Raw genomic sequence first — 27,372 nt, 5'->3', positions numbered from 1 at the left:
TGGAAACAGCATATGCAAGCAAGTTCAGTAAATTCTCTATGCTTCACCTAGAAAGGAAAAGAGTAGAAAAAGGTCACTTTGAAAAACTCTTCCACCTAAAAACACTCAGATTTAGGTAAAATTCAACTGAATATTTTTAAAAAGACAATCAAAATTCTAAAAACAAATGAACCAGTATTCAAAGACCTTACTCCTCCAGTCATTTAAAAGAATATACACGATTTCAAACAAGCAGTTAATGAAGGTGAGAACATGTACACATTAAGACACCAAAATCTGAAAGGAGCAAAAGGTCTGAATAAATCATTTAGACAACAAAAGTAACTGAAAAAGTAATGAAAAGAAAACCTAACAAGAAATGTATGGTGCCACATGTGAGTTAAATTTAATTTTCTTTCTTTTCTTTTTTTTTTTTTTTTCCTGAGACAGGGTCTGGCTCTGTCACTTAGGCTAGAGTGCAGTAGCATGATTATGACTCACTGCTGCCTGGAACTCCTGGGTTCAAACAATCCTCCAGCTTTAGCCTCCCACTGGGACTGCAAGAGCACACTACCACATACAGTAAATTTTTCCATTTTTTTGTACGGACAGAGTCTCAAACTCCTGACCTCAAGCAATCCTCTTGCCTTGGTCCTTCAGAGTGCTTGGATTTCAAGCATGAGCCACTGTACCTGGCTCCCTATTTAATTTTTAAAAAACAAACATTTGCAACATTATTCGAGGAACCTCAGATCTTAGAAAAATATGGAGAGCTTCCTGATTCATTTTAGGTTGCCAGAATATCTTTAATTTTTAGTAAAACTGATGAAAACAGGACAAAATTTAAAACTCTAGAGAGCAACCTCACTTGTGAGCATAGGAACAAATATTCTAATTAAAATGATATCGAATAAATTTGAAATCATTATCCAAAAATAGTGTGTCTTGATTAATCTGAGCCTTCTGAGAATGGAGGTTTGGTTTAATTTAGGAGCTCGGTCACCACATTCAATTACATCAACAAAATGAAAGTATCAAGTCATAGAATCCTATCTAAATGCTGAAAAGACTATGGAAAACCAGTGAACAATTTCAAGTCACAAACCTTAATAAAACAAAAGGAAATAATTAAATAAAGACTAATGAACAATCCCAAAATAAATAGCATTCTAAATGGCAAATGACAAAACAATAATTAAAATAAGAAATGACATAATATATTTCTGTCATAATTATCAATTAGAGATAATAGTAGACAATATATATTATCTTAGACTAATATTATCTTAAAGGTCTGGTGAATGTAGAAGCCAAGGAAATAAAACATCTAGTAGACATTATAGAAAGAGAGAGGCAAATTTCTCATGTTTTACCAATATTATAATTGTAAAAATGGAAAGCCAAAGTATTCTATTTTTTATAATTATAGTATCATTTAAACAATTTGGCAAGCTAAATGGAAACAGATATGTTATAAAATTACTTCTCTTAGCAGTAAGTTTCTAGATATAGAAACAGCAAGAAAAGTCCAACTCCTGATAGCAAAATTAACTTTTTTTAATGTAGGAATAAATTTAACAGAAAAGGGACATGATTTATATGAAGAACATTAAAAACTTTGTGAAAGACTACAAACTCCCTGGTTAGATGAAAAGAGATAACATGTTTCTAGATGGAAAGATAATATAATTAAAATATGAAGTTACTGACCATTGATTGGGAAGCTAAATGCTATCCTACGATAATTTTAACCAAATATTTAGAAAGTTGATAATACTGTGTTAAAATTAATATGTGCAGGTAAGGGGTATAGAGAGCCTAAACTCTGACCACAGGCCCAGGGACTTCTAGAAATATGTCCCTTGATTTATCTTCCTACAAGCCTGCTCTAAACAATGAACCAAGTTGGAGAAATGTGGAATTTAGCAATTGTATTCCTGGTAACGGCAAGGAGTTTACTTCTGGTAATCAGAATTGTTTATTGTAAAACTCTTACACACCCACATATCCCAGAGGGGCTATGTGATCCGCACAATATAAAACTTAAAGGAGGGAGTGAATAGTCTCCCTGGGTTAAAGTGTTCACATCTGGCTCGACCTCATCTTCTGCACAACATGCATCCTTGTTAATGCACAGGCCTAAAAGTAATACCTCACATGTTTTGAGAACATTAGAGGCCAGTCTCTATAACTTTGACAAATGCAAAAGTTATAACCAAGCATTACCATATAGAATGAAGAAATAAATAATAAATAAAACTATTCCAATTAGGTTTGGTTCCGGAGTGCAAGAGGGGTTTAATATTTAAAAAATCAATTTACCTTATAGACAAAAAAGATAATCTGACAATCATATGATCATAATAGATGCTGAAAAATACTGAAAATTTTTAACATACATTCAATTTTTTTATTTTTTTTAAAAGTACACTCTGAATAGAAGGGAGCATTCTTATATGATAAAGAATACAATTTTTCAGTAAGAATGGAACTTAAGGTTCAACTATTGACAGCTTTTCCTCTGAGACAGAAATAAGACAAGTCTAGCAGCTATCACCAGTTCTATTCAACACATTCTAGAAATTCTATCCAGTACATAAAACAACAAAAGAAAAATAGAAATGTTAATATTTAGAAAAAAGGAAATAAAATTGTCATTATTTGCAGACAAAATAATTGTGATCCTAGAAAATAAAATATATATGTATAAGTTCTTAACTACGATAAATAAAATTACCAAGGCCACTGGATACAAGGTCAATATTTTCTATAAAAAATGCATTTCTATATGTCAGCAATAATTAAAATAAGAAGTTCTTTAAATGTAACATTTATAATAGCACAAAAACCTAGGAAAATATTAGCAAAAGATTTTCAAAATCTCTACACTGAAAGTTGTAAAATATTATTTAGTAAAATTAAAGAACCCAAATAAATTGATACATTGGAAACATTTGAAAAAAATATTTTTCAGTGAAATGCAAATAAATATTACATATGAGAAAGCATTGTATACCCATTAATTGGAAATTTTTAAAGAGAATTATAATGCCTCTTGCTGGTAGGAAAATAGGAAAAAGTACTCCCATTTTGCCACTGAAAATTGAAGTACTAAAGTTTCAGGGGAAATGAATCTATAAATATTTATTGAAAGTATAAATACATATCTTGATTTAAAAATATAGGAATCTCACTCCTAGTTATCTGTTGCATAAAATCGAAAGTATCCTACGTGAGGAAATGTGTAGAATAATAAATTTGAAACACTGTCATGATATTGATGTCACTGGATAGGGGAATGGCTAGATACATTATAGTATATCCAAATCAAATAAATTTAGCTAAATAAACAAACATGAATTAAACTTCTTCTGATTCCAGGTAAGACTGAGTATCACAGACCAGATTTTATCTTCTGTCTTAAACTAGCAAAAAAATTAGATAAAAGCATATTTAGCATGGATTGTCAAATACAGGATGTTGAGAATGCAAGATAGTGACAGATCACAGGATAGTGATCTCTGAGAGACGGGAAACAAATGAGTTAGGTCCTGTAATTTCCACAGCTTACTGCCTAGATAGAGTTTCCAGGTGCCTGTGCAGAGGGGAAACACAGGAGTGTGGTGGTCTCCTCGAGTTGAAACAGATAGAGTCGGTGCTTTGGGGAGACCCACATGAGTAGAATTCGTAAGACAGAGTGCCAGCTGCCCCTTTCAGGTACGGAGCTTTGTAAAGACAGCAAGCTCCGGAGATCTGCAGACAGTCCCCCCTAAATCGCCATGTAAGGACCAATCGTGTGCATGGATTGGAGAAAACTACCTGAGTCTGGGGATAAAAACACCCGAAATGGATAGCTGGAACACTTCCTGAAGGTCACAGAAAGTCAGGAATGGTGGAGTTCTCTTACCACCCAGAGTCCAAAAAAACAGACATAGGCATTGGATAGAGAACTCAAACCAAACACTTGTGCCCAGACAAAAACACGTATGCAAATTTGACAATGTTTTTACTCATATTCGACAATATTTGGAAACAATCCAAGTGTCCTTCAGCTGGTTAGTGGATAAATGAAGTATGGTTCATCCACACAATGGACCCAACTACTCAGCAGTAAAAAAGGAAGGAACTGTGGCTGAAGCCAGTGACATGGATGAGTCTCAAGTCCTTTATGCTAATTGAAAGAAGGCAGAATCGAAATGCTACATATTATATGATTCCATTTTCAAGACATTCTGGAATAGGCAATACAGTAGGGATAGAAATCAGACCATTGGTGTCGGTGGTTGGAAGTGGGAGAATCATTGAGTATAAAATGGCACTGAACAACGTGTGGGGCAGGAATAGAATTGTTTTATATCTTCATTTTTGTGATGGTTACACAATTGTATATGTTTGTTAGAACTCAGTGAACTGTACACTAAAATGGTTGAATTTTACATTTAACCAATACTTTACCATAAAAAATGAAAAAAAAGACAGTATTTGATGACTTGGAGCAACTGCCATAAGCTATCTTTAGTAACAAGACAATAGTTACAAGATAATATATTTCTTATAAAATAAACAATCACAGAAACACATATAATTTTGAATATGTATGTATCTACTATGTATATATCTGTGTGGGACTATATGAACTTAGATAAAAGTGGCAGATAATTAATATGAGTTGCCTACTTTGATGGAAATTTAACAGAGTAGGAATAGTAAGGTAGAAACCAAGCAAAAAAGGAAGGAAGGAAATTCGAGACTTAATTACACACATATGCACAAAAACTACATAATTATCAACATATTCAGCCTGGTCAACACGGTGAAACCTCTGGCTCTACTAAAAATACAAAAACAAAAAATCAGCCAGGCGTGGTGGTGTGCACCTGTAGTCCCAGCTACTTGGGAGGATAAGGCAGGAGAATTGCTTGAACCTGGGAGGTGGGGTTTGCAGTGAGCATAGATCACACCACTGCACTCCAGCCTGGGCAACTGAGTGAGACTCTGTGTTAGACAGACAGACAGACAGACAGATAGATAGACAGATAGACAGACAGACAGACAGATAGATAGACAGACAGACAGACAGACAGACAGATAGATAGATAGATAGATAAAAAGAAAGAGAAAGAAAGAAAGAAGGAAAGAAAGAAAGAAGGAAGGAAGGAAGGAAGGAAGGAAGGAAGGAAGGAAGGAAGGAAGGAAGGAAGGAAGGAAGGAAGGAAGGAAAGAGGGAGGGAGGGAGGGAGGGAGGGAGGAAGGAAGGAAGGAAGGAAGGAAGGAAGGAAGGAAGGAAGGAAGGAAGGAAGGAAGGAAGGAAGGAAGGAAGGAAAGGAAGGAAGGAAGGAAGGAAGGAAGGAAGGAAGGAAGGAAGGAAGGAAGGAAGGAAGGAAGGAAGGGAAAGAAAGAGAGAGAGAGAAAGAAAGAAAAAGTTTTAAAAGCTGCAATCTATGTTTAAGGCTCTAAGAACAAAATGAACTAGAACTTCACTTTCTTAGATATCAGAACTATTAGGCTGCCTCTGACTCTACCAGAAATTTCCATTTCACTTTCCTTTCTCTTCCTGGTCCTTTTTTTTTTCAATTCTCCTCCTCACTTGCAATTTAAAATCACTACTGATTCTCTTTAAGGTTTGATCATGGCAATCATAGGTAAAGAAATGCTGACTCCGTGATCCAGATACACACACACACACACACACACACACATATATATATATATATATATATATATATATATATTTATTTATTTATTTATTTATTTATTTATTTATTGGCCCTTTCTAAAATGAAAAAGACAGAGTTTTTGTCCCTCACACTCTGGGTGAGACCAGCTGCCCCTAATTTTATCAGTCATATTGTTATCTTTCACTATTCTTCATCTCACCAGAAAAGAATGAGTCTTTCAACATCTAACACAGGGGCTCTACTAGAATCTTTTTAATGCAAATCATAGTTATGTAGTAATTATAAGATAGTAAGAGATTAAAGGTGAATTATAAACATATTTTCTAAGTGTCTTATCTGGTACTATTCCTAGTCTTATTAGAATAGACAACAAATATCTATTAATATTTATGGAGCTCTTACTATATGGAAAATCTTCACAGGTGTTATTTCATTTAATCCTCATGACAACTCCACAGGGAAGCTACTTTTCTTTTCTCTATTTTCTATCTAATAAAACTGAAGTACCCTAGCATTTAGACATGGGTGCAGTGTCAATATCCTGACAGAACCCTGGGCAGCCCGTGCTCTTCCCTAACTGACTACGGTAGTGCTCACAACAGACCACCATGACACACTGCCTGCACAGCTTCCCTTTGGGAATCACTGCCTTGGCTTAGGCCTTCGTCATCTCTCACTGATATTTCTTCAGCACATCCATGTTTTTTTCCACCCCGGCCTTTCACCCTCTCCATTCCCCTCATCTCAGCCAGAACAGTCGTTTAGAGCAAATTTGATTGGTCACGTGCTTTAATATGACTACCTGGGTCACCATCATCCTGCAGACACATTTCCAATTCCTCAGCACTCTCTAGAGTCCCCTTCCTTCCTCCCCTGTTTCATCACTTCTGTTCTCCTGTCCAATCATACATGTCTTTCATCCCTAACTACTCCCATCTTTCTGCCCTCTTTTGGGATTCTTTCCTCCAATTAGGATATGATCCCTCCCACCTCTCTTTGGTTCTGCCTTCTCTCCATAATTCCTTACTTCTGGTTCCCCAACTACTTTTCATTTCCCTTCAGTGCTCAGTTCAGGAGTCATTTCCTTCAGTAAGGCATCTCGAATTCATCTGAATCATCTTCCATCCCTCTTAAAGCATCCTCATAACTGACTGCAATTCCTTGCTTATCTACTTCAGTTACCAGACTCAGACCACCTCAAAGGCAGGGATCATGGTGTCCATCTTTGTGCATCCAGGTATTGTATATGCTATGTATTTAATAATTGACTTGAACAGAGGAAAAGAAGTAAAATATTATATAAGTTTAGAGAAAATGTGCTGTTAATACATAGTTCCAATGATTTATAGCCCCCTATCTATTTTAAACTTTAAACTTAATATAGTCTGCCACAAATCTTAAAGAAATGAGTCATGGCACAAAAGCAAAAATTAAGAACTTACCACACTGTTAAACAACAAACTGGGTTTACGGCTGTAGCCAACAGATGGATGGTTAAATTCTCCCACCCCATCCCCTAGTACCCTCACCCACTACCACCAACCCTAATTACCAATGGCTGTAATTAAAAATATGATCAATACTTATTTTTGGTATAATTCTTTGGAAGTCTGAAAGAAGAAACAAATAGGATAATGTTTAATGAGGTTGAAAGATGATCTACAGTACAAGTACAGTTGTGCTATTATACGGCTGGCCAGGTGTGGTGGCTCACTCTTATAACCCCAGCAGTTTGGGAGGCTGAGGTGAGAGGATTGCTTGAGGCTAGGAGTTCGAGATCAGCCTGGGCAACACGGAGAGACAGCGTCTTTACTTAAAATATATACATTTAAGAAGTAAAATTAATATGATGCTAACTTATATGGGGAATGACATCCAATGATTAAATGTAAACAAAACAAAAAAGAGAACAAACCCTTTCTGTTTTATTGGTGTTTCACAGATACTTATTGGAATACCACAGGTACTTATGGTTCCTATTTTAAGAGGATATGTCAACACTGGAATGACGGTTAAAAATATATATGTGGAAAAATAAGACTGTTTGTTATAAAGAAGCATGAAGAATGACTAAATTGCATTCAAGTATTTGTAGATTTATGTTACAGATAGTGCTAAATCTCTGTTCTCAGTTCCCAGAAACAAGATTAGACTATTTTTCTTCCTGTTTTGAAAAAACTGGATTGCTCTAAAAAGAAGGCAAGTCTACTGTACTCGATTCTGGGCAACTTGAGAAAATGATCAGAAAACTTTTCCACCTCTTTATGCCTTTAACCCAATCTTATAAAAATTGCAACAACAAAAATGTTGGTGATTAAAACAACGCTCCTTTCAGGGAACTCAATTACCCACTAATTATTAACTTGGTCAGGAGGTTTTAAAGCAAGACAAACCAGAGTTCCATGTATATAGCCTACAGAGGAAAAATGAAAATACATAGTATCATCATCCCACAACATGCAAGAAAGAAAACTTTTTTTTTTTTCTTAAAGAGGAAAATGTCCTACCATGATTTATGTTTGCTGTGTGATCAGCTGCAGGGAAGTGGTGCTCTCCACTATTCAATCCTTTCATCAGCTTCCAGTGTGAATCTTCTGTGAGAAATCGCTCCCAGCCACAGAAACCCGACTCAAAGTCACAGGTGAGATGCTTTGCTGTTACACGTGGAAAAGAAAAAGGTGAGGAGAAACGAAGAGCATGCAGGGAAACACTGCTCTGCATTAGCTAATCATCTTAGGAGGCCTGCAAAATTATTCTTCTTGGTAGTGAATGTTCTCTGATTATCAGAATAGCTTGCCTTTATCCAGTCCCACACCATATCCCAGGTGCTGTGTGAGGCATGACCCTTCCACATGCTTCTATCTGTAAGTCTGGTACATTTCATTCCAGTTGGCCATTTCCATTGTATTTAATCATGCAAGGTGGAACTCCAGAGCTTTTCAGGGAGTAACTAATTTGCTTGCCCAGTATAAACCTGCTGAGATGGTAGTTTAAAGGAAGAAAATCCACTGGGAAGGGGAAATTTAAATTAATTCTGGACACGCAAACAACTTGAGGTCAGCATCTCAGTATTCATTTTATTATTCTATCCTAACACTTTCTCAAAAAAAAAAAAAAAAAAAAGCCTAGCCGTTTTGGAATTGCAGGTAAATTAGATATTCTGAGCTGAGCTTGTGTTATCTTTTGTCTTTTCTTTTTCTTTTTTTTTTTCAGGTGGACTCTCGTTCTGTCACTCAGGCTAGAGTGCAGTGACACAATCTCGGCTCAATGGCTCAATGCAATCTCCACCTCCTGGGTTCAAGCAATTCTCCTGCCTCGGCCTCCCAAATAGCTGGGATTACAGGCACATGCCACGATGCCCGAATATTTTTTGTATTTTTAGGAGAGACAGTGTTTCACTATGTTGGCCAGGCTGGTCTTGAACTCCTGACCTCAAGTGATCTGCTCATCTTGGCCTGCCAAAGTGCTGGGATTACAGGCATGAGCCACTGTGCCCAGCCTGAGCCTGTCTTCACTTAATACATAACTCAAAAGTTGCCAAGTACTTAATTTCCTCCATTTATCATAAAAGAACTGGTTCTAGAGAAAGTCGGTGTTTGGAGCATACTTTATAGGCATCTTTCACAGCTTTGACACCAGATTTATGAGAGAAAAATAGACAGTTTCATAAGACTGGGCATTCAACTAGAAAGTCTAATAGCTTGATTTGTGCTTTCAAGAAATTCATTTTTATGTGCTTAAATTTCATTTTCCTAAAATAAGAATCATAGTATCAGACTATCTTAGATAGTACTTTTGGGGAAAAATTAATACAATTAATTTATAAGCTTATTCCTAAATATTCCTCTTTATGCTGAGGCACTTTTCAAACAGTGGGGGAGAAAAGGAGAATTAAATTGATTGTCAGAAAACATCCAAATTTTTGACAGGATTCTAAGATCTTCATGCTATCGTCTTTAATAACAATAAAAAGAGCCGTACTACCACTGAGTTCTAAGTATGTAGCAGGTATTTTACACATATTACCCTTAATTCTTACACTCTACATAGTAAATACCATTTCCTAAAAGAGAAAATTGGAACTCAGAACACGAAGCAACTTGCCTGTGGTACAGTTTAGTAAATGAGACATCGAGACTTTGAACCTGACACCAAAAGCTCATACTATGAAGCCTCCTTAAACCAGGAACTCTGTTTCATAATTTAAAAGATTCCATTGCCATGGGTTTGCTTCTGACCATTATATTCAACTTGTAAATTTTAAATAATATGGCCAATTTAACTAGCATATCGAATAAGCTCACTATATCCTAATAATCAAAGCATCTTCAAATCTCCATAAATAGGGACACCTGATTTTATGACCACATATTTTTACCCTTGATATGTCAACTATTAAAACATTGAAGTGTGGTATGCAAATGATAATGCCACTTCCAATTTCTCTACATGCAAATTGAACCTTTAGATCTGAAAGCCATGCTTGTTAGACAGTCATAGAATAGACATGGGTCTTCCATATCTGTGGGTTCCTTGTTGCAGATTCAACCAATTGTGATTCAAAAATATAGTATTAGCAGAATGTGTAACCTGCAGATACAAGGGCTGACTTTTCCCCGGGGCTCAAGTTCTCCAGGAACTTAAGCATTCATAGATTTTGGTATAACATTTCTTTCATTACAAATGAATATTATTTTTTTCCTCTAAATGGATTTATCTACAAATAAAAAACAACTAAATCGACTACAGTATAGTAACAAAAACATGCTGCATATCGAATAATGGTGCACTGATATGACAAGGAAGTGCAATTTGCCCATATACCGAGCTGGAAATCTATTGCTCTTGGCTATGTTTTTCTTTTCTCAGGTGTGTCTACACAATTTATTGGATATGGTTGTTGACAAAACATTACTCCCCAGGGGAGAGTGCCTTTTGTTTTTGACACAATCTTGAGAACTTATAACACAGCTGTGACTTTCTCCTTGGGCATTCACAGAACCCTCTGGTCTAATCCTTTGGTCCTCTGTGAGCTCTGCCACCTTCTAGGCCACCTCCAAAATTTTCTGTCAGTTGGTGGAGTGTGGAATACGGCATGTTCTCACTCATAGGTAGGAACTGAACAATGAGATCACTTGGACACAGGAAGGGGAACATCACAGACCTGGTCCTATTGTGGGAAGGGGGTAGTGGGGAGGGATAGCATTAGGAGATATACCTAATGTAAATGACAAGTTAATGGGTGCAGCACACCAACATGGCACATGTATACATATGTAACAAACCTGCACGTTTTGCACATGTACCCTAGAACTTAAAGTATAATCAAAAAAAAAAAAAAGAAAGAAATATTTAAGACTCAAAGTACATACTTGGCCTCCGAAATGTGCTTCAAAGTTCCAAATTCTTGGCTGTGGATTTGACCAAGAAATTCTTCCACTTCACTACATGGGTACCCCCAAATCCTAGAACATACTTCCCTGGAATACAAAATCTTCCATGGGTAGAGTGACCACATGTCTGGCCTGGCCCAGGGTTGCTTCAATGCATGCCTGTTGTCCTAGCATCTTTTCCCTCTCTCAGTCCCTGTTTGAGTAATAAACTCAATATTGCACTGTTAGGGCAGCAAACTATGCATTGCTATACAAAGGAAGCAAATCCATGCAAACAGCAATCTTCTTCATTGCAGAGAGCTGCTGAAGTCACCAACCTAATTTCCCCAACAAGGCAGTGGTGTGAAATGGCAATGAGATCGATGAGTGTGAAAATGGAAAGTACCATATGACTGATGCACCCCAAACCCTTACCCAGACTCTTCACAATTGAGCTGGTCACTCAACCGCAAAGACGTAAAGAACGAAGCTCTCAAGATAAAAGCAACTTTTGATTGTATATATGTTGAAATTTGGCTTTAGGACGAAAGTTCAAACCATTTCTTTCATTACCTAGATGTTTTATCGGTTAAAAAATGTCAATCACTGTGCTTTTTACAGAACGCTAAACACCACTATCCTTTGAAAAATGAAAATTAGCTTTCAAAATCCATCACTGTAAAGATTTGTGAAAGCAACATGGTGACATGGTGCAACCACCTCTGTAAAAACCTTGGTGAATTGCTCGGCTGTTTTTACTAATGTGTTCCTGTACACGTAAAAGAATATTTTTTAAAGCTAAAAGTTCAAGAACTTCACTGTACTGTAAAATATAAGTCAAGTTCCAGTAACCAAACTGAAGTTCTTCCATTAATATCTCCCCTGTGTAATTCAAAAACTTTAAAGTGAACTTATAAATATCTGAAGAAAGCCAGGAGAGTCAAATGCATTATAGCAATTATTAAATGCCTTATCATACTATATGTGTTAAATGTAAACATTTGCAAAATCTAAAAAATATCTATTCATGTTATAAATAAAGTACTTTCATTAAAATAATGATTTTGATTACTTGGTTGCTTTTATTTTAACTTTCTGTGATTATAGAATACGCTTCACCATCTCTAAGTGCAGTATGAGATATGACACTGTTCACAATTTTAGAAAAATTTTACTCGCGAGTTTGGCAGTTAAAGTAATATCTTAAGATTATGACAAAGCTTTCTCTTGCATATTTAACCACTGCAGCATATGGGCAGACAAGAAAGAATTTCATTGTTCAGCTGAGAAAAAATCTGGATCATGAAAAGTAAAATATTTTATGAATCCTCTAGAAGCTAATCAACTCTCTGTGAAATAAAGGGGAAAAAAAGCTATGTAGGGGAAATGAATGGGGAATATTTCACTTAATAAGAATATATAAGATTTTAACAGGATTAGATAAATATTTTGTTAATATGTATTGCAAACCCACACAGATCATTGCTACACTAAATACTTTTATGTTGGTATTTCCTTTCCCTTGATGAAGTGTTTTAGCATTCAACTTTTTTCTAACATGAAAGATTTCTAGAGACAATATCACAGTAAAAATTAATGCATTGTACAAGATTCTTGCTTGAATTTCTTTCATTTGACTATTATGCCAACGTTCCCTCTGAAGGCACACAATTCACATTAGCATTTAAAATTGTTTTAAAAGTCCTATAATAAGAAAAACCCTATTTCATGGAATTTCCTGAACTATTTTGATTTGAAGATATATCTATTACGCCAACTTTTCTGGAACACAGTGAAGTAGATTCTATATATATATTTTTTTCCTATACGAGTTATTGAAAATTTTATATATAAATACAAATGTGTATTTTATTGTGGTAAAATATACATGACATAAATGTAATATTTTAACAATTTTTAATGTAAGGTTCTATGGTATTAGGTACATTCCCATCGTTGTACAACCATTACTACCATCCAACTCCAGAACTTTTTCATTCCCAAACTGAATCTCCACCTCTATTAAATAATAACTTCCATATCCCCTCCCCTCAAACCCTGGCAACCATTTTACTATCTGTCTCTATGAATTTGCCTCCTTTAGGTACCTCATATAAGTGGGATCCAACAATATGTGTCCTTTTGTCTCTGGCTTACTTGACTTAACGTCTTCAAGGTTCATCCATGTTGTAGCATGTGTCTGAAAATTATATCTATTTCATGTATAAACTGTTCAGGGATCCAATGTGTATCTTTGGATATGTTTGGCACGTTGCATTTTAATTATTTTGATAGAAATTTTTTAAACATATTGCATATATATGTATTACTTTTTTAAGCTTTACTGATGTTTACATGACAAATAAAATTGTAACTAAGGTACACAATGTAATATTTTGATATACATATACATAGTGAAAGGATTACCACAGTAAAGCTAATTAGCATCATTTCATCATATAGTTACCTTTTGTGTGTGTGATGAGAAGATTTCAGATCTACTCTCAGCAAATTTCAAGAATACAATACAGTGTTATTAACTGTAGTCACCAGGCTGTGCACTAAACCCCCAGAACTTATTCATCTTGTAAGTGAAAATTTGTATCTTTTGACCAACAGCTCCCCATTTCCGCCAGGCTTCAACCTTGGACAACTGCCATTCTACTCTCTGTTTCTACAAATTCAAGTTTTTTAGATTCCATGTATAAGTGAGATTGTGCTGTATTTGTCTTTCTCTGTCTGCGTTATTTCACTTTGCATCATCCTCTGCAGGCTCATCACCGTTGCAAATAGCAGGATTTTTCTCATTATTGCTGAATAATATTCCATTGTGAGTACATATATATTTTATAAACACACACACACACCACTTGTTTGATCTATTTTCAGAGACTTCAGTTGTTTTGGTTGGATATTTTGAACAATGCTGCAATGAACATGAGGGTGCAGATGTATTTTAATCTTAACTGCTCTCATTTAATACAGGATTATGTTAATAAACATAGAAAACCTATTGTTTGGTTTTAGAGAAATTTTACTCAGAGTTCATCAGTTAAAGTAATATTTTAAGATTATGACAAAGCTTTCTCTTGCATATTTAAACACTACAGCATATGAGCAGACAAGAAATAATTTCATCGTACATCTGAGAAAAATTCTGGATCATGAAAAGTAAAATATTTTATGAATCCTCTAGAAGTTAATCAGCTCTCTGTGAAATAAGAAAAAAAGCCATGTATTGGAAATCAATAGGGAATATTTCATTTAATAAGAATATACTAGATTCTAACAGGATTATATTATAACTTTTGTTAATATACATTATAAATATTTTGTTAATATTCATGCTCTAAAGGACTAGCAAAGTGATAAGAGTTTTTGCTTCTACCCTGAGAGAACTCTGACCTGTTTGCCTTTAGTTTTTATCAATTTTCTTTAGATGCCATCTGTTTCTTCCCCTAGCTGTCTTCCTTCCTGAAGCCTCTTTGGTACGTGGTTCTCAAAGTTTCACATGCAGACAAGTCACCTGGGACCTTGTTCCGTGTGGCTTTTGGTTCTGAAAGGCTAGGCCGGGGCCTGAGGTTCTGCATTTCCACTAAGTTCCCAGGTAATGCTGATGCTCTGGTCCGTGGAGTTTGCTATTGCAGCAAAACCCACAGGCCCTTTTTATTAACTGCTTTTGAAAAGCCACTGGTCTGGAGGCTACGTTATGCCATATATTAAAATAATGCCTAAAAGTAAGGGCAAGTTGATAATGAGAGAAGACCTGAGTGAGTCTGCCTTTGGGGAAAAGCACACTGTGGAATACCAACTGACAATCCTCACGAGTTCATATTTACTCATTCTCTAGAATTCGGTAAGTATTCCCAGTGCTATTCAAACTGCCTGCACAGACTATACCCTCCTAGAGATTCATTCCAAAGTGCAATTAAAAAAAAGATAAAAACGTATTTTTCTTGTGCTTCATGAACATGGAAGAATCAATCGTTTATGAAAAAAACTTGATATTGCAAACTCAAATTTGTAAAATACAAATGCATATGTATATGTAAAATATTTTGAAGTGGTTTTAAATTTCAAAGGAAAGCTTCTCTTATTTTGTAAGAATATACATATGCACGTATCTATATGCACAAATATATTAAATACTTTAGTGCAGCAAAAAATGTAAATTTATATCAGTTCTAATAATTCAAATCTATATAACTTCACAGCAGAAATAACTGTATAAATAAATATATGAAACACTCATTTTGGTATCAAAATACATGAATACACATATATACTGTATGCAATATGGCTACATTTTTATGACATATTCCCTATATCAAGTCAATCTCAGTCATGCAAACATGACAGGTTTGCTTTGGACAAATGAGGTTATACTATTTAAAAACTTAAAAGATTATTAAGTAATACTGTTTTTGTTGAGAAACACAATTACCCGTTCCTGCACTCACCCAAAGAAAATAGCAGAACAGTATCAAGATCTACTGAATTGGAAAAATGTCATATATATAGTCAATGAAACTTCAGTAAATGAGAAAATATGTCAAAAATCAAATGCTAAAAAATTTTTAAAAGGTGAACATAAAGAATGATTTACTACGGGGAAAACAATGGAGGGGAAAAAAGCTAAACTTTCAAATACACAAGTGCCCAGGTGCAGTGGCTCATGACTGTAATCCCAGCACTTTGGAAGGCCGAGGTGGGTGGATCACCTGAGATCAGGAGTTCAAGAACAACCTGGTCAACACAGTGAAACCCCGTCACTACTAAAAATACAAAAATTAGCTGGGTGTGGTGGCACACACTTGTAATCACAGTTACTCTGGAGGCTGAGGCAGAAAAATCGCTTGAACTCGGGAGGTTATAGTGAGCCAAGATCATGCCATTGCACTTCAGCCTGGGTGACAGAGCAAGACTCTGTCTCAAAATTAAATAAATAAATAAATAAATAAATAAATAAATAAATAAATATTATGTAAGTGGAAAGAAAGGAAATATATTTTCCTTCAGTTATTGACATTAAGAATTATAGAAACTGTTAGAAATATTTTCCCAATAGAAATGCACCAAATTGTCTGTAAAAAATTTAAATAAAACATAGAAAGAAACATCACATACACTGGAGTAAATAAATTGTTCTTACATTGTTTGTTTTGAACAAAAGAAGGGAGCCGCCCAAAAGCTCCATTGAGCTCACAATGGTTAGCTGATTACTTGGTCTAAAGCTAGGAGTCTGAGGTATTAACTGGATTGCTGTTGATGAACATGGCAGAAGGGGATTTTAACCTTACTTTCTCATCTCATCTCTCCCATGTCCCTCTGCGTTGCTCTTAATAAAATCCAAGCTTCCCAAGAGAAACCTATTATACAGAGCTTTTCACTTAAAAGGTGGCATTTCTCTTATTATAATATTTTCACCTCTGCTCAACCAAACATCTCGCAAAAACACTGCAGTAAAATAAATGTCAAATTTTTAATATCTTTTAAAAACCACCTGTTTGTGATACAGAAACTGGATTCATATCCTTGGAATTCATGTTTTCTAAAGAGACACAGGGATCTCAGTTGCTAAGTTACCTCATATGAGAACCATCCTGTGGATTGTAAATTAAATTGTATTTTTGTTGAAATATGACTATGCTTGAATAGTAATGGGATCTCTTGTCATCACTTCTATCAAAGACTCTTCAGAAAAGGCCTGAAAGGTGTTGGGGCATTTTGGCCCTCCCAAACGCCAGTCATGGCTAAAATGATTTCTTTCTTTTCTTTTTTTTTCTTTTTTGAGATGGAGTCTCACACTGTAGCCCAGGCTGGAGTGCAATGGCGCGATCTCAGCTCATGGCACCTCCACCTCCCGGGTTCAGGTGATTCTCCTACCTCAGCCTCTGAAGTAGCTGCAATTACAGGTGCCCACCACCATGCCTGGCTAATTTTTTGTATTTTTGGTAGAGACGGGGTTTCACTATGTTGGCCAGGATGGTCTTGAACTCCTGACCTCGTGATCTGCCTGCCTCGGCCTCTCAAAGTGCTGGGATTACAGGTATAAGCCACGATGCCTGGCCAGCTGAAGTGATTTCTAGGCAAGTAGGAGGAGGGTGGCCCTTCCTCCAGAGCAGCCATGATGGCTGAAGGCTGCCCTGGAGGAAGGGCCACCCTCCTCCTACTCGCCCCTCTCTGCTACAGCTTCCAAGATGATTGACTAGAGAAGGAAAAAGCATACACTTAATAAAAGTTGGTAACCCATATTATATACCTCCAAGGGGAAGGTACAAAAAGGTTCCCTCTCCTACCCATCTTCTCTTTAATCAAAGCACACACATTCACGCACCCAGCCAACAATAATCACAACTATTCATTTGTAGAACACATTGAGAGAGATGTTGCAGTTTTTGCAACAAGCACCAAAACATTAAGTTAAAATAGAGATCCCTGAAGGAATAGTAGTAATAGTTTCAGAGCGATAATCCATATTTATCATATTTCATACATATGACTCACCTTTGCCTTGATAGAAACAAGGACTATTTTAAACCCAACTAACAGTCATGAATTAGAGCGTGTAAACTAGTAAGCCATTCAGTCACTTACCGCAAGTTTCTGGGTCTTCATCACTCCCATCGGAGCAGTCCTGCCGAGAGTCACAGACAGATTCTTTGGTGATGCACTGGCCACGAGAGCAAGGGAATTCATCTGCAGAGCAAAGCTTTCTGGATTGGGCCTGTCCACAGGCATAGACCCAGAGGTGATCAAGCCCAATAAAACTTCTCTGGCTCAAAAGAGTCCCTTCAAAAATAATCTTCAGGAAGAAAAAGATCAATTTGTGAGTTTACAATCTCCTTAATAAGACAAAAAACTAAAGAAGGTTGATAAAGACTAAACAGTTATTGAGAAAAAGTGTTTAAAGCAACCAAGGCAATATATAACGAAGTTCCTGTTTGATAAGCTCAACTCATGCTCATAAGACTGATGGAAACATCTGCTCCACTAAAGGCTCAGAGACACCTCCCAGGATCAGGCAAAACACGAGCATCCCACTTAACTATCGAAGATGTCCCTGACTGCAGACTTGTTACTTGGTCATCATCCTTAATTTTCAAGGAAAATAAGAAGTATTGTCATTACTTATAGAACAAGAGCTGTAACTGCATCTGACTTAGTTTTTAACTACTGAAATTAGTATTGGAATACATGAAGAAAAATATCAGGCAAATTGAAACAGCCACAATATAGGAATAAAAAAATGTAAGGGAATAAACATAAAACTCTAGTAAACTTACATAAAAGAGTAATTTATGTGGTCACCAACTGAATTGCTAGCTTTTCTGAAGATAAGCAATATTAGCAAATGAAACAACCACACATTGCTAGTCAAGTGTAAGATAATGTCCAAGTATTAGTATTGCTTGAGTTTCTACCAAGAGCAATTATTACTTAAAACCAAAAGTGCAGAAGAATAAATAGCTGACTGTATCACAAATAACTAATTATTTGCTGTCCAAAACATTAGCCATGAGCCAGAGATGACTATTTCAATTCAAATCAATGAAAATAAAATAAAATTTAGTTCCCTCAGTCATAGTAGTCAAATTTCAATTGTTCAATACCCTCATGTGATCAGTGGCTACCATATTGGACATCAGATATAAAGCATTTCCATGATGCAGAAAGTTGTACTAAACAGCCCTAAATGTGGTTAAAATTCCTGCCAGATACTAAGAATTAAAATTGACTTCCTTCAGTTTCATCCAGCTTAAAGTTTCTGAATCGATTTTCTTTTCAAAACATGAGGGATAGGCCAGGTGTGGTGACTCACACCTGTAATCCCAGCACTTTGTGAGGCCAAGGAGGGTGGATCACTTGAGGTCAGCAGTTTGAGACCAACCTGGCCAACATGATGAAACCCATCTCTACTAAAACTACAAAAATTTAGCCAGGTGTGGTGGCACATGCCTATAGTCCCAGCTGCTTGGGAGGCTAAGACAAGCGAATTGCCTGAGCCCAGGAGGTGGAGGCTGCAGTGAGACAAAATCCCACCACTGCACTCCAGCCTGGGCAACTGGGCAAGACTCCATTTAAAACAAACAAAAAAACACAAGGGATATCTATTTGTTTGTTCATTAAGAATTACTTAAGGTCAAATTTTCAGTTTGCAAATATGTCTAATAATTTGGTTTAGAAAATAATATTAAATTCAAATCATATCCAACAATGAGAAAACTTTGTATGCCGCTACATACTTTTCCCATAATGAATTATCATACACGTAAAAATTATTAGTGTATAGCTGTGTATTTTCATAGCAGCAAGAGATCAGATATGCAGAAATGATATCAATTTGGGGTTCAAAAATTGATGGGTTTAAACTTAGGCCTCAAAGGCCTATAATTATTGAACAGCTAATTATATTACATATGCACTTGAGAACCCGGAATAAATCTCAAATTCATTTTCTTTACATTTTACTTTATCTTTGAGTTAAAACAAAATTTAATCTTCAGTTTATGAAAAAAGAAACTTGTTTAGTACCTGAGAAGTTATAAAAACAGACATCAGCCTAAAAAAAATTAAAGTGTCAATATGTTAACTCAATAGGCTGTGATAGGATGTATGAATGGAAAATCACCATAAAGAAATGAAATGGATTTCATAACCCACACATATAATCAGTATCATCATTTTATACTCACACTCCAGCAAAAATAAACTTACACATTCCATATAACATGTTGGTGCAAAAGTAATTGAGGTTTTGGTCATTGAAAGTAATGGCAAAAGCCACAATGGCAAAAGCTGCAATTACATTTGCACCAACCTAATACAAAAACAAAATATCAATGTAATTTTTTAAGAGACAGCATTCCTATTGAGCCTATGGGGAGCAAGAAAGGAAGGCTGTGGAGACCAAGGAAGCTGTGAACAAGAGTGGATACACTCAGTTTCCTCTGCCATCAAAAATTTGGTCTGAGAAGGAAAAGGTACAATTTAAAAAGTAGGCAATCACTCTCCCCAAATATACAAGTACGCATCCCTAACTTAAATGCTAATTTAACTTTAGCAGCGCATGATCAATTTATTACTGCAAAGCTAAAACTTAAACCATGATTTAAAAAAATACTTGTTTTGTTTTGTTTCTTTCATACCTTAAATGTCTTCAGACCTTCTGGTATTAACACATCTGCTTTCACCCATTGGCTGTGAGTTGATGTGTTGTATGTCCAAAATATTTCTTCTTCCTTTGATTTGAAGAGAAAGACATCACTCATTCCCCATATTCTAATCTTCACATTTACATACATGCTCTCTTAATTACATTTTAGTAGATATTACCTTACCTGTAAGATATAAAGTACTAGGAAATCTAAAGTCTTGGTAGTAAAATTGAAAAAGCTGAATATCATTTTAAAAAATAGGAAAATAAAGCATGTTCATGCAGTAAAGCTGCTTTTTGCAGATAAATGGTATTAGGATGGAACAAAAATTTGGATTAAATCTTTAAAAAAAAACAGTAGTGAGCTTCAAAAATAAAATTCTAAGTAACAGCTAATAAAATCAGCAATTTAAATGCTGATCTCAATAATATTTTTACATTTTGTTATATTGCCATGATACTAGTAAAGAAAAATATTACAGGAAAACAATATAAAGGTTAAAAATGTTATCAGATGCATTATCTGCACAATTTCAATTTATACTAAATACTTTTTCCTATGGAAACATTTGGTCCAAGTTCCAAACCACACAGTTATTTTCTGAAAATTACATTCTTAATTTGGTCATTCTATCAAAGGCCTATTTACATCTTTTGGAGAAATCTATGTCATGCACCTGTACAATGATCATTTTTCAGATTGCAAAATGTACATAAAATTGTTACTACATGCTATGAGTATAGTAATGAGCCTTTACTGCATTCAAAATATTTATTGAGTGTAAGAAGCTCAATAAAAGTCTATGGCGAAACTCCATCTCTACTAAAAATACAAAAATTAGCCAGGCATGGTGGTGGGTGCCTGCAATCCCAGCTACTCAGGAGGTTGAGGCAGGAGAATCACCTGAACCTGGGAGGCGGAGGTTGCAGTGAGCCAAGATGGCACCACTGCACTCCAGCCTGGGCAACAGAGCATGAATTCATCTCAAAAAAACTAAATAAAATAAAATAAAATAAAATAAAAAAGTCTATAAGTTACCCAAAATTTTGTCTACTGCATGTATGGCATTGGTCTTTATGATTTATGATAATGCTTTTATGTTCTGAAATCATCTTATTTTTATTTACATTTTATCATTCAAATTAATTTGAAATTTCTCCCCAAAAATAAACCAAATTGTTTATAATGTTACATATAGAATGCACTAATTTTTTAGGTAACAATATGATAAAAATGCGAAGATTGACATAATTATATCTCAGGTCGAGCTCTGAGCCTGGCTTTGTCCCACTTGCTAGCATGAGATAGAAAGCAGCCCTGAAAGGCAACATCTTGTTGTAATCCAAATGACACGTGATATCAATATTTGTCTCCTCACTCAGCGTCACATATTTTATTCATGCCCAAGATTTTCTAAAAATGAATCTACTTTCAACTTAGTCCTGCACCCTCAGATGCCTACTCCAAATTTCCAAGTCCTAAATATTTCAGAAGATAGTCTAAATCCATTACAATGTACTTCATTACTTATTCATATCAACTGCGAATATTTCCACAAGACAATGAAGCACATTGGGTGGACATACTGTCGGCTGATAGCTTTCATGGCGGATCAGGATGAACTGGAGTTATAAAAAGTTGAGACAAGCAACTAATTTTTCTTCTACTTATTTCTTACACAACTTCAGTTATTTAGCATCAAAACACTTACACCCTCCACAGATGCTTTCAGTGACACCTCTTGGCAAACTGCATTCACCACTTTCCCCCACTTTCATTTTATGAAAATAATTTAGAACTACTGTGCTCTTTTTTCACAGTGACTAATTGATTCCCCTCTGCTCCCCCTGAAGATGGGTGCACTCACATTTTTTTGAAAAGTGAGCAGTGTTCTTTCCAAACTTAAATGGTTTTTCATAAGCCAAGTTCACAGCACACAGTGAATAAGATCTAAATTTTTCTATACATTTTCCAGTCTGATGGCACTAGCAATGTTTTGTAAAAAGAATTTATTCTAAGTGAAATCAGGTTTCATTTTATTTCTGTTCTTACTCTCCCTCTTTCTAGTTACTTTTCACAGGTGTTAATGCAAAAAAAGAAATCTCCAACTCAGCAAAGCTTTTCAAATGATGTCCTACTTTTCTTTTATCTTAAAATCAGTAAATAATTTTTTAAAAAATATATCTTTGCTCCCCTAGTCCAGGATCAATAATGCTGATTTAACTTTCAAGAAAAATATTTAACATATTTATTAACACTTTATCTCTTAGAGATGCCAGTCTATGCTTTTCTCTTCCAGTAAAGAAATCAAGGGTACCAAAGTCAACGTTGTTGAGTTTCACTACTTTTGATCACATCTAGGAATAAGACCATGTAATCTCGTAAAGAATTACAAGTAAATTTGGTTGTAAAGAAAAATTACACGTAATTTTTTTTGGTAAATAATTATATGGAAACTTTACACAGAATAAAAAGTAGGCTGTTGCTATGAGTGTTATTTTATAGATCATGGACACAGATCTAACCCAAGAATAGTTAGATGGTACAAACTTTAATTGCTACACACTTCAGTGAACTTTGTATTTAACAACTTGCCTTCCCCTGAGTTTTTCACTTCTTAAGTTTTAACGTCCTCTGGAAATAAAGAAAACAACTTTCAGCATTCTTGCTAGATATTTCTTGGCTTACCTGCTCACATTTATAGAGTAATAGATGTTCATAACAGAAAACAGCATTCTATTCATAGAAAGACGTAAATCATCATTTTCATCAAGAGCTATTTTTTTAAATGATAGCTTTAGAGTCCTTTTAAGTGTGTGATAAAACACTGACTTGTGACTTAAATGTACTTTGATGCAGATTTTGCATCAGTGAGTAACATATGTATAGAGGATAGCAAATAGTATCAGAAAAGACAGGACACCTCACAGAATACTGTCTAACGAATCAAGCATCAGTCAACAATCTCTAAGATGTACAACCATTTGGTTCTGGTTAATGCACTAGATCATTTCCCTATGATTAACTTCTTTTCTTATAATATGACAGACAGAATCTCGATAACTGTATTACTGATTAATAGAGTTAACGATGTGTGGTATCTAACATCATTTATATATGATGTAATACTTAAAGCCAATTTGTTTTCACTCCTTTCTTGCATAGTACTAAAGCCACCGGAAGAATGGCACTGCTCATTTTCAGTAATTTCAATCTACACACATTCATAAATACATACATACTATACACACACATTCATAATTACAATAATACACACACATTCATAATTATATACACAATACATACACACATTCATAATTAAAAACATAATTCCATTCTACATGCAATGAAACTTCTAAAATGCATCACTCATTTTCAGAGCAGATTAAAATAATCTTCAGGATTAGATCACATTATAATACAAATTTCTACTTAAATTTAGGCTAAGAACTCATTCAATTTTAATGAAATAATTATCTGCCATCTGAAAAGCATTACCATAGGCCCACATATATAATTTAACCATTTTTAACTATAATTTAAACTCAACGAAATTATTCTAGAATTTATCTACTATGGCTTTACTGAAGAAGGAGCTGGAAATTATAGAATGTTGCAGACTGCATGGAGGCTCACTGGGATTGGTTCAAACAGCACAGGTGACAGCAACTGAAATATTGAGGCCTGAATGGTGGAACGTACATGGATACAGTTAAATTTTTTCTCTCTTCCTTTTCGGTAAAATTGATGCCATGTATCTGGACAGTTTGTAGTGCTGCAGGAAGGATAAGGAGATGCTGTCCCCTTTTCTTCCTCCCCCCACACCTTACCAAATGGAATGAAATATATTAAATAGATTGCAGGGCAGCGACTACAAAGTACTAGTGCAAAAATCACAAAAACATAACAAGTTCTAGAATGCCAGAAAAATTATATCGCATGCAATTAAAAAAGAATTTATATGCATATGTATATTACTTTACATATCTATATGTATGTATATGAATGTGTGGGAAGATATATATATATCACATCCACATCTACAGATATGTGATATATGTTTATATGTCACATCCATATTTATCTATATTTTTACATCTATGTAGATGTGTAGAGATATATATCTATATCTATAGATATCTCACATCCACATAGATGTAATTATGTGAATCCATATAAATCTGGATACATTAAATAATACATTATTTGTTATATATTATATTACATATGGTTATACATTATGTATTATTTATTATGAATATATTTATTCATCTCCAGTTTCTGGCAGAGAGTTCCCAAAAACCTGTAAATTTCCTAATCAATAGGGATATTAATAGAATCTTAGGGGACTCATCACCAGAAAGATCAAGCTATGATTAGAAGCTTGGAACTTTCAGTCCCACCTCTTCTGGGAAGAAGAGAGGGGCTGGAGATTAAGCTAATAATTCATCATACCTACATGGCAAATCCTCTGTAAACATTTCTGGAGTACGGTTTCAGAGAGCTTCTAGATTGCTGAACATGTGCTGATTCCTAGAGGGTGCACACCTGGGGATGCATGGAAGCAAAGCACCACCCCTCTTCCCACATACCTTGCCCTATGCATCTCTTCCATATGATTGTTCATCTACATTTCTAATAATAAGTGGGTAAACATGAGTAAAATGTTTTCCTGAATTCTGTGAGCCATCCTAGCAAATTATCAAACCTAAGAAGGGGGCCATGGGAACTGCGATTTATAGCTGGTAGGTAAGAGACACTGCTCACAATAGGAAGCTTGTGATTGACATCTGAAGTAGGGGTAGTATTGTGGGCCTGAGACCTCAACCCGTGGAATCTGCACTATCTCCAGGTAGCTAGTGTCAGAATTGAGGCAAATCATAGGACACTCAGTTGGTGTCTGCTAGAGAAATGAATTGCTGTGTTGGAAAAAAAAAAAAAAAAAACACGAATCTGGTGTCAGAAGTAAGATATTGGGAGTGCTGAGGGCATACGAGTAGAAAAAGCAGGTTTTTTCCTATACTATGGAATCAGCTGTCAGTTTGTTTTTATCTCTTTTTCTAATTGGAGTACTCACCCAACTTTACACTTTAGAACTCATTGAGCATGTTAGACAAGGAGAGAGAGAAGAAGAATGGACTCAGTCCACCCAGTGTGCCATTTTTTCAATATTTAATCGATAATTACCAGTCTTGAAAATTATGTCGACTGCTACCCAAACAAGTTTCAACCATTATAGTTCTAATGATATATAGATGTAATGCCCAAAACAGATCACATCAGAGCTTCAATACAGAGCTCACGATACAGAATCTCAGCTATCTCATTTTTATTAGATCTACAGTTTCTTTAATTCACTTTGATGAATTTTGAAAACTTTATGAAAAAATATTGGGCAGCTTATCACATTAACTTTTGTACATGAGCATGTCCCCTATGCTTGTTTCTTAAAAATTCTTTTAAAAAGTATACCAAATAAAGTCAAGTTAAACAGTAAAAGCTTATGTGCAACTGAGAAATGAAAACACAAGCTGCCAAGAGTTAGAAACTTCACTGATTCAATGAATTTGAAATAAATGCAACTTTCTTCTTACCTTATGATTATACAGTCTGACTCTCAGGACACTGCTTTCCATAGTATAATAGAATTGAAGATGACAGCTCTTGCCCAAGCAATGACACACAGAGCTATTTAGGTAAGCCCTGCTGTCTAAATGGTTAAAAGGAAAAGCATGCTTAGCCCCTACCCATACATAATAACCTGAAATATAAAAGAAAAAAGAAGCAATTTAGGAAAACATTAGTTTCTTTCTGTCTGACTAAAACTATTACATTTCTGAAGTGTTCAAAACCGGACTTAAAACACAAATATTTCACTTAAAAGGACAGAATGTTTTCAAATGGTTACATCAACTACAAATAAGAGGTTTTAATTTTTATATTAGTTCCAGTATGTACAGAAATCTTCTCCTAATTTCTATAAACAAAATTTGATAATACCTTTTTGTAAAAATTCAAGATTCTGCGGTGGCTCAAGCCTGTAATCCCAGCACTTTGGGAGGCCGAGATGGGCGGATCACGAGGTCAGGAGATCGAGACCATCCTGGCTAACACGGTGAAACCCCGTCTCTACTAAAAAATACAAAAAAAAAAAAAAAAACTAGCCGGGCGAGGTGGCGGGCGCCTGTAGTCCCAGCTACTCGGGAGGCTGAGGCAGGAGAATGGCGGGAACCCAGGAGGCGGAGCTTGCAGTGAGCTGAGATCCGGCCACTGCACTCCAGCCTGGGCGACACAGTGAGACTCCGTCTCAAAAAAAAAAAAAAAAAAAAAAAAAAAAAAAAAAAAAAGATTGCAATAAAAGAAATCTACATATACAAATTGCTACACCACCAAATTATCGTCATTTTCTTTTAAATATCACAATTCAATCCTTTTTTTAATCAAGAATTTCTCTTCATCTTTCCCAAAATTCTTGCCCCTTTGGATGATTTTATGATTTACTTTTTGTAGAAAATCCTTTATAGTTTTAGGAAATACAACTTAAAATGCCTTCTTTCTTACCAAGCCACACAGAGGTATGAGATATCTATGGTCCTTTTAAACATCACTTATGGATTTTGTTTTACATAAAGATATTGTAGATAAGTTTTTCCCCATCTGACATTTAAAACCAATTTGAGCTGTTCTTGAACTTAATAACATTGACAACACAGATTTATAAAGAGATTTCTGTAATTTTACTTCATTTTCAAAAATAAAGTCTGAAATGCTTCTTCATGCTACTGAAAGAGCTGCATGTCCTAGACACAATTTTAAAAGAAGTCTCTAAGGAAACCCAAATACAATAAGAAAGACAAAAACAAGAACATTAGACAAAATTTCAGCCTCAGATATTTACAGCTACAGCAAATACTAAGCATCACATAATCCTTAGCTGGATAAACATAATGTAAAAGCTCACACTATTTACATTAATGCCTTTTACACAGTAAATCATGTCTGACTTTCAACAAAAAATTACAAGGCATCTGCAAGGCAAAAAACACAGTTTGAAAAGAATAATCCTAAAAAGTAAAGTCTATTAATCTTTTTGAAAATAGTCTGTACAATATTCACAATATCAAAGACAGGGAATCAACCCAAATGCCCATCAATGATAGACTGGATAAAGGAAATGTGGTACAT

General features: G+C 35.2%; 1 protein-coding gene across 1 annotated transcript in view; it reads right to left on the bottom strand.

Annotated features, from left to right (window-relative positions):
• MALRD1 (MAM and LDL receptor class A domain containing 1) overlaps window positions 1–27,372 on the bottom strand; it is a 673,535-nt gene that overhangs the window by 569,176 nt on the left and 76,987 nt on the right. Inside the window, exons 9-12 of the mRNA XM_074000837.1 lie at window positions 25,782–25,948; window positions 20,179–20,271; window positions 17,627–17,834; window positions 8,165–8,311 (exon numbers count right to left, since the gene is read on the bottom strand). Of these exons, the coding sequence (XP_073856938.1) occupies window positions 8,165–8,311; window positions 17,627–17,834; window positions 20,179–20,271; window positions 25,782–25,948 (615 nt within the window). The remainder of the gene's footprint in view (window positions 1–8,164; window positions 8,312–17,626; window positions 17,835–20,178; window positions 20,272–25,781; window positions 25,949–27,372) is intronic.

Source organism: Macaca fascicularis, chromosome 9 (assembly GCF_037993035.2).
Source record: "Macaca fascicularis isolate 582-1 chromosome 9, T2T-MFA8v1.1".
Taxonomy (NCBI): Eukaryota; Metazoa; Chordata; class Mammalia; order Primates; family Cercopithecidae; genus Macaca; species Macaca fascicularis.
The sequence above is the reverse complement of the archived record's forward strand: the minus strand, read 5'-3'. Positions and strand labels throughout refer to the sequence as shown.